General features: G+C 50.2%; 1 protein-coding gene across 1 annotated transcript in view; it reads left to right on the top strand.

The window, feature by feature from the left end:
• The window catches only part of LOC100017469 (vascular endothelial growth factor receptor kdr-like), a 154856-nt gene extending 146313 nt beyond the window's left edge, over positions 1-8543 (top strand). The window contains exons 29-30 of the mRNA XM_007507110.3: positions 3975-4060; positions 7731-8543. Coding sequence (XP_007507172.1) covers positions 3975-4060; positions 7731-7944 — 300 coding nt within the window. The 3' untranslated portion in view covers positions 7945-8543. The remainder of the gene's footprint in view (positions 1-3974; positions 4061-7730) is intronic.
• Positions 8544-8992: the final 449 nt, after the last annotated feature.

Genomic DNA, 8992 nt, shown 5'->3' on the forward strand with positions numbered 1-8992 from the left:
CATTTAATCCTTCACAGAGAATAAGCAGTATGATATGTGCCGGCACATAGGTACCTATGCCCACGTATACACATATATACCCATACAGACATCTGGCCTGACTATACAAAATAAGAGGATATGCACCACACATATAGGACCCCCTATTCCATAGTTTCTGTTATCCACGGTCAATCCAAGGTACTAGAGGTACGCCTGTGAAGTGCTGGAAGTCCACCGCAGCAGCGGTCTACCATCAGCTCCAGGCTCTTCGGCTTCCACTTCAACTTTTTTGAGGGTTTGGGGGGAAGGGGCTGGGGAGGCCTTGGAATGCCCCAGACAAGGGGCAGGAGTGGGGAGAGAGGGGACGCATACCTGGGGTCATTATGTCTGTGGTTTCAGCCAAACCATCTGCAGTAGATCTTGGATACTATCCCCTACAGATTAAAGGGATACACAGAGACGGCCTCACTACTACAAAGAGAACATCTCCCTATATACACACATTATTGTGAACTGGGTTCAGATTCTGGCACTACTGCTGGTTGTATGTGTCTCAGACTTGATCTCCTCCTCTGCAAAAAGAGGGCTCTGGACTATGTTAGACCATTAGTTGTCAGGCACGTACCTATTTGTGTTGGTAGAGGGCCTTTTCTCACTGGGAGCTCCATACACTGATCTAATTATAGGGGCTAGACTCGATAGCCTCTAGGTTCCAGGCTCACTCTAAAGCATATCAAATCTCAAAAAGTTTCCAATGGAAAGGTGGTCAGCCCAGACCACTGTTGGCTCCCTCATGGGCAGGCACACAGTAAGGGCCTGTGTGTTCCACAGCTCACCCTCATCATCTCCTGGTAGGGGTTCCCTCCTGGATGAAAGTGATTAAAAGCCAATGAACCAAACATGCACCTTCCTTCTTTGAAGCTTCCTTTTGAAAACAGAACATCAGTTTCCTTCCCGGGAGTTCTAATCAGCTCACACACATTGGTTTCCACTCCAGACTTCCAATTCTGAAATTCATCCTGGCTCAGTGCCCACCCTCAACATTTTTCTTGAGCATCCAGTCCATCTTATAGCTGTGGACAGTGAGGCCCCAAGGGGAAGTGACTTACACAGGGTCACGTAGATAGTGAGGCTCAGGGCCAAGACGCAATGTGGTGGCGTAGCTTCTACCTCTAAGCCCAAGGCTCTTTGTGTTCCCTCTCTCAGCAAGGGTAATGATGCTTCAGGGGAGAGTTCAAATCTTTGTGTCGGATTGGCACACTGAGAGCATTTAGCTCAAAAGCGATGAGGCTTCCCTAAGCAATAGGCTACCTTCAGAATGGGTGACCGCCCGCTTTGAGTTTTCCACGACAGCTCTGGTTTTGAAGAAAGAAAGTGAACTTGGAACAACACACTTTGTTTCAAAACAAAACGGAGGAATTGCTGTTGTCCGAGCACATCCGTCTTGGATGGGTCTCTAAATAATGGGGGTACTTCAAATTTGCCCAATATGGCATCTTAGAATTCCTGATCTAGACTGGCCCCTTCATTCTATAGACGAGGAAGCTGAGTCTGAGGGAGATGAAGTAGTTGACAAAGCTCACACCAGTAGTAAGCAGCACAGCTGAGATTTGAACCTGCCTTCCAGAAAAAGCAGTCTCCATTTTGTGGTACCACACAGAAGGATGGAGGGACGAGATCACTGGATTTGAATGTCAGAAGACCTTGGTTTGACTATTAGCTCAGAAAATATTCACTAGCTGAACTAGAAATAATTTTTCCCTTTCTAGGCCTCAGTTTCCCTATTTATAAAATAAGAATACTGACCTAAGTAGTTCTTCAAGGACTATCCCTTCCAGTCTTAACATGCTGTGGCCCTTCTGGCTCAGCGTATGGCCAGATCATGGATCCAGGCTGAAACACCCCCATACGGGATATGACTGGGGATCAGTCTAGTGCAAATATCAATAATATGGAAATAGGTCTTGATCAGTGACACATGGAAAACCCAGTGCAATTGCTCATTGGCTACAGGAGTGGAGGGGAGGGAAAGAGCATGAATCATGTAACCATGGAAAAGTATTCTAAATTAATTAAATAAAATTTTTCAAACAAATAAATCAAATAAAAAAATGAAGCACCCCAATATCCTGCCACCCTCCTGAGGTGACAATGGTGCTATCAGCTTGTCAGCTGGTTGTTGTCCTTTGTTCTCAAAGAGGACCTTATGGCATCACTATGTCAGGGTCAATGTACAGTGTGCCCAACTGGGGCTGATCATACCAATAGGTCAGGTCAGGCTTGATAATCGCCCTTATCATACAGGCTTCCAGATGACTTCCCACTCAAAATCCGATAAGAAGGTCAAGTTTCCGGAGTGCATGGGGCACCATGAAGGGACACAGGCCACCCTTCCTTGGGCCTTCTTCATCTAGCTGTTCATGGCAGCTCACAAATGCCCAAAGAATGTGTCCAGATTACAACCACTAAATACCCCCAGGGTCTTCTGATGGCAGATGGATCTCGGTCTTCCCATTTGTTGTGTCCAGTTGATCTTGACAGGTGTCTTGTTCTCACATAGATTTTGCATGTTGCCTCCCCCGTTGGACTGCAGGCTCCTCAAGAACAAGGATTGTCTTTACCTTTCTTTGCATCCTCAGGGGTTAACATAGCACCTGGCACATAGTAGGCATTTATTAAATGCTCATTGACTTGACATCTTGTTGACTTAAGTGGGTCATGGACTCAGCTGAAGAGAGAAATCCAAGTCTCCTCCCGTGGGCCAAGGATGTCGACCCTGTACCCCTCCTGCCCCAACATACTCACCAATAATGACTTCAGCTCCATAGACATGTAGGTTCACTCCATAGCTATTCAGTAAGTCTAAACATAGAATAAAGTAGGTGGAAAGAAAGGGAGAATGGTAATGGGATTGGAGAGAATCCGAATCAAAATTCCATGAGATCAGGAAACATGACCCATACTGGACTGGACACTGCCTCACCCTGCTCCATCTCATTCTGTCTTCTCTGACCTTCAGACATTTGTACCCCATGCCTGGAAGAGAATCTTCCCTTCCTTTCCATTGCCCAGATCCACCTGTGCTATGGGAGAAAAAACATGAATTCTCTTGTCAGAAGAAGACTTGGCTGCCACTTCTGGCTCTGATAAATAGCAATGGAGGGATCTTGGACCAATGTTAATTTTCCTTCTCTTTAAAAGAAGGGAGTTGGACCAGATCTCGGTAATTCTGGATTTGGAGTTAAAGGGCTCTCAATTCTCCTACAAAGACTACCGCAGAGTTTCCCTCTTCTGTGAAGTCTTCCCAAACCCCACACCAACACCAACACCTCCAGCCCAGCTCAAAACAATGTCTTGATCAATTTAACAGATGAGAAAGCTGTGGTTCACAAAGTTCTAGTTAGGACAGAGATTCCAACCCAAGATTTCTGATTCTAAATAGCCATTGTATTCTACCCGCCTCTCCAGGACAGAGGCCAAACCAAGTCAGAGCTCAGTTTAAGCATCTCTTAACTTAGCTTATCGCCCTCTTACTGGCATGCCAGGTGGGTGGTAATTTATACAGTACCAGTATGTGTAGGAGGGAGCAGAATAAAACTGAGTCATTTCTTTGTTGTCTACCCCCTCTGTCCCAGTGGCAAACAAGGAAGTGGGTCCAGAGAGGTCAAACAATTTTCCAAAGGTCTCACAGCTAGCTATGACCTTTTTCTGGATGCCAAGGCCACATGGGCATTGGTTTCTGTGGCCTACTTCCTGGCCAGTGGGTCCTCAAGAAGGAGGGAGCATGATATAGCAAGGACACCTGGCAGATAGCCGCTTGTTTCCTCATCTTTAGCATGGGAACAGTTCTATTGCTTTACCTGCCTCACAAGGCCTTGGTGGGCATCCAAGGAGAATGTGAATTAAGACCTTTATCATTGTAAAGCCTTGAACGTAAGAATTATGCTTCAATTAGTAGTCTGCTGCTGACCCCTGGCCCTTCTTCTTTCCAGGACAACAAGGCAGAGATCCGGATGGAGCTGCCCCCAGTGAAGCGCCTGGAGACTCGATCCTGGCCATATGGACTCATGGCATTAGCGTGAGTACAAGGGGTCCAGGGCGGCTGGAGGAGACACATGCCTTCTTGGCTAACTCAGCCTGGGGCCTATGGCCATAGAGAAGGGCAGCCAGGTGCAATGGGTCCTGGAGAATTGAGAGACTGAGAATCGTCATTAATTCCTCCCATCCCCTCCCATCAAGCCCAAGTGTCCTTCCCTTTATGTACTCTGGCTCGGTGGCCTCATCAGGCCCCATGGATTCAATTATCCTGCCTCCCGAGATGATTCCCAGGTCTATCAATCCAGCTCTGGTATTTCTCTCGAACCTGGGTCCTCTGGCACCAGCCACTTACTTGCTGTTTCCACCCGAATGTCCATAGGTATCTTAAACTCCACCTGTCTAAAAGAGAACTCATCTTCTCCCATTGAGTCAGTGCTCCATCTTTCACTAAAGCTCTGACCCAATGACCTCTGAGCCCCTCTCTGACTCTGACTGACCGTCCAAAGAGATATTTCACATTAGATGGGGTGGGCGATGGGGAAGGGAGTATAACAAGCTTCATTCCTTTCATGGGGTGTCTGCTTGACCAAGATTCATCTTCTTGGAGTAGTCCTTTTCCCACCACCCTCAGCCCTCTATCACGAGTTCCTCCATGATCTGCAGATTGGGAAGACTGTTCCACTGTGGTTTACCAGCCAATTTTTTCCTTCCCCACCAGTGGCCAAAGCTTGACCCCCACCTTTGAGTACCTCCCCCCGCCCCTCCAGGAGAGCCCCTCCCCGCCAGGAAGTACCTCCTCTCTGGAACATGGCTTTGGAAGTCTACCCTTCTCTGGCTGGCTCTCCATGTAACCCCAAATCCCTTGGGAGTTTTCTAAGACTAACCCTCTGCCAGAGCCTACAGTCACCTACCGGCCCTGAGGAGCTAAATGGTGCCCTTGTTGAGAATACCCCTCTCCTAGACCCAGATGGTCTCACCCTGCCCCATCAAAGGAAAGAATTGGTAACCCTACGAGTCTCTGAATGTCAATACTGCTGCCATGACACCCTCCATAAGAACCATTCAGGAGGGCACAGGGCATTCCAGACTTGAGCTTTTTACTGAGAGAGAATATCAAGGAGCTGGATTTGAGCCTGGGACTAGAGGGAGAAAGGACATGAAAACTGGAACCAGGGACTCGGGTTGCTCTCTCTAGTGCCAGTTTGTCTGGTTTCCAAGCTCTGGGCATCTCAGCCCATCCCCAGAGTACCCACGATGCCAAAGCCACATTGACTTATAGGCCCAGAGGGGAAGGAGTCTGTTCTCATGTGGTTTCCAACTCTGTGACTCATCTGTCTGACTGTTCCATGCTTTGGGAGTGTAGAATTCGAATTCAGATGTAGAGAATCTTAAAAGATCCTTGTCCTAAGTTCAAGAGAAGAAAGTCTACTTGTCACAATGCATGGTGAAAGGAATCTCTATTTCGGTAAGAAAATATGGTCTCAGGGACAGCAAGGTGGCTCAGTGGCTAGAGAGCCAGGCCTGGACACAAGAGGTCCTGGGTTCAAATGTGATCTCAGCCACTCCTTACCTGGGTGACTCTGGACGTGTCACTTAACCCCAGTTGCCTAGCCCTTACAGCTCTTTGCTTTGGGACCAATACACAGTACGGATTGTAAGACAGAAGAGAAGGGGCTATAAGGGCAAAGGAAAGGATGGTCATGATTTGGGATGATGTGGTGGCAGAAGGAGGCGCAGAGAGGGGATCACTGTAGGCATCAGAGGAGAATGAAAAAGGAAATTGGACCCTCCGAGGTTCAAGTTGGCCCTTTGACACACGGCAGCTGTATGATCCTGGGCAAATCGGACAGCTAAGGCGGTGAAATCCTAGATCTGGACCAAACGGGCTTTTGACCCCCTTCCGGGGTCTCTGCCCAATGCAGGGGGGTTGGGCTTCTACTTGACCAGAGCTGAATCAAGAAACCAGGAAGGAAGTTACAGCAGGAAGACAGAATCAGCGGGGTTTCCCCAAGCTGAGTGGAGAAGAAAACGAGTGAGAGATGCCCTGATCCGGGGGATTCTGCAAAAGAACTCCCGAAATATCCATGAAAGGCCCAGAGGCCCAAAGGCTCTGTGTGTGTGCCCTGCCCCTCCCTGCCCTTGGCCAGATACCAGACTTGGCGTCTGAGATAAAAGGAGGGAGGAGGCACCTGTTTCCTCAGAGAGAATGGCCCTCCTATGGATAGGGCACAGAGGGAAGATGGAGGGCCCCAGAGGGAGCACATGCTCTCCCAGACTCCCTGGGTAACTGCCCCTGCTCAGTGCCCACTCCCAATCAACCCCACTTGCTCATCTCCCTTCCAAGCCACCTAGGGATACTGAGGCAGGAAGAAGCCCTCTGCTGCTTTAAGAGACAGCTAGGTGGCGCAGTAGCTCAAGAGGCAGGCCTAGAAATGGGAGGTCCTAGATTCAAATCTAGTCTCAGAAGCTTCTTAGCTGCATAACTCTGGGCAAGTCACTTAGCTCCATTTGCTTAGCTCTTGCCCTTCGTCTTAGAGTTGTTGCTAAGGGCTTAAAAGTGGGATTATTAAGTGGGATTGGCTTCCAAGGGCAGTCAGCAGAAACTGGATGTTGCATTTAGGTGTCCCAGCTAGAAGGGCCCTTAGGGACTGGGTTGCCCATCTGTGTGACTTCATGCCACCCAGGAGGAAACAGGAATTGAATCCAAAGGTTCCAGGGACAGCCTGGGCCTGGATACGAGGAGCAGGAAAAACTCACTTCCCACCTGCTGGCCAATGCCCCATGGCCACCATTAGAACCCGTGTCTTAGCTTTGTTCCCTGCCAAAATGAGGGTGCCAGGCATCAGATTTTCAGTGTAAGCAGATGCTGCCAATCAGGGCTTCCTCGATTGCTTTGCTATTCATCCAGACTTAAGAAATTGATGGAGGGGCAGCTAGGTAGCACAGTGGTTAGAGTGCCAGGCCTGGTGTCTTCTCTGCTCTTGCACTGTAAGCCTTTCTCAGGCATTAGGACAATTAAGCTACTTCTGACAGTGCTGAGGACTTGCCCCATTTTAAGAAGAGGAAATCAAGGTCAGCAGGAATCAAGGAACAGTAGGGGACTTGCCTAGGAACACACAGCCGAGAAGTTGCTAAAGTAGGACTCCAAACAAAGTCTGCTCTGAATGTGCCACTCTATCAAACCCCAGCTGCCTCTCAGAAGGAGGGCTGGCAAAGTTTTGGGGGGGGACCATGGTGGAGAAATTCTCACCAACAATATCTAGTTAAGGAAGCTAGGTGGTGCTACAGGAGTCAGGAAGGCTTGTGTTCAAATCAGCCTCAGACACTTCCTAGCTGTGAGAGCCTGGGCAGGTCAATTCACCCTGTTGGCCTCAGTTTCCTCATCTGTTAAATGAACTAGAGAAGGGAATGACAAACTAGTATCTCTGCCAAGAAAACCGTAAATGGGGCCATGGAGAATTAGACACAACAGGATCTCCTGGGAACACAGGCCAGTGCTCCTCTGTAAATCACCCCCAGCAGTTCCCTGTATCAGGGCTGGGACTCCCCAGCTAGCCTGCTGTCAGGAAGAATGTTTAGTCCTCCAGCATCTCCTCATGTGGGCAGGATTTCAGTGTTCATGGCTGGGTCCCTCCACATCTTCACATCTCATCCACAAATAAGACAGCGCCTCCCACTCTGGACTAAACCACCTTCTGCTCTTTCACCAGCCTGAGAGCAACCAGCAGAAGCAAGGAGTCTGTGCTGCTGTCCGAGGAGAAGGAGGCTTTGAAGCCGCAGCCACCCGACCAGCTGGATGAGGATGACCCTCTGGCCTTCGCCCTGGAGGACTCTGTCCTCCTGCCGCTGGATCCGGGCCTTGAGTGCCACAGCCCACCCCCTGACTACAACTCTGTGGTCCACTACTCCGACTCTCTAGTGTAATCCCTGGCCAGGCTTTTTCCTCCACCCAGCTCCTCCCCACCTCACTTCTGGCACCTGCCATCTCCCCTCCTACCCTCCACTTGCCCCGCTCCCAAGAGTCAATCCACAAGTGCCTCTAACATCTATACTGTCAGAGCAGCAGGCTGTCCAAGAAGGAATGGGATGGGGGGACGTGGCGAGCAAAGTCTCTGCCCTTCCTCCGGGGCCCCCACTGCCCAGACCATACTCCCAAGCAGACACCGGCTGTTACAAAGCCCCCTCCCCACTTCCAGACCCCTGCGTGCTTCCCCAGCATGACTTCTTAGCGTGTCACACTCCCAGAGCTCCTTTGGGTCCCCACGGGTGTGTGTCTGTGTGTGTGTGTGTAGTGTGTGTGTGTGTGTGTAGACAAATGACCCCCCCATCTAGGCTGGGCGCAGCCTGCAGGCACACTCCAGCTGCCAGGGAGAGGGCCAGCACTAAGCCCGTCTCTCCTGCTTCACCCTCTAATGATGACCAGGCCCCTGAATGCTCGGAGACTTCCCGAAATGAATCTCTCCTTGGAGAAGTGATTGTTCTTCCCGCTCAGGGGGACAAGGCAGCCCTGGGCTCACCCCAAGCACAGCCAGGCCCACTGAGTCCGACAGCCCAGAACCTGTAGCCATGCTCCTGCAGGAGAGGGGCCCAAGAGGCAAAGCTGAGTAGCAAAGGCAGGCCGGCCCGCCCAGGGAAGGTGACTTGCCCCAAGTCACACAGAGCTATGATCGAACTCTTCCACTGACTTTAAACTTGATGGGAAGTGGTGAAGGGCAGGCGGGAGAGAAGGTTCTAGAAAACCCCCTGCTGCCTGCCATGTATTCAACTGAGGAAGCAAAAGGATGTGCTCGTCCTCTGTGGACCTGGCCACTGTGAAAACCAAACAGCAATGCTCCAAGGCCTGTTACCCTGACCAGGAACTGGCAGTGATGGCTCTCTCACCAATCACTCTCTTCCATCCATCCTAGGCTAGGAAAGACCAGCTAGCTATGGCAGGGTCCAGTGGGGGCCTGGCATAGGGGGTCAGCGAAGT

Source organism: Monodelphis domestica, chromosome X, assembly GCF_027887165.1.
Source record: "Monodelphis domestica isolate mMonDom1 chromosome X, mMonDom1.pri, whole genome shotgun sequence".
NCBI lineage: Eukaryota > Metazoa > Chordata > Mammalia > Didelphimorphia > Didelphidae > Monodelphis > Monodelphis domestica.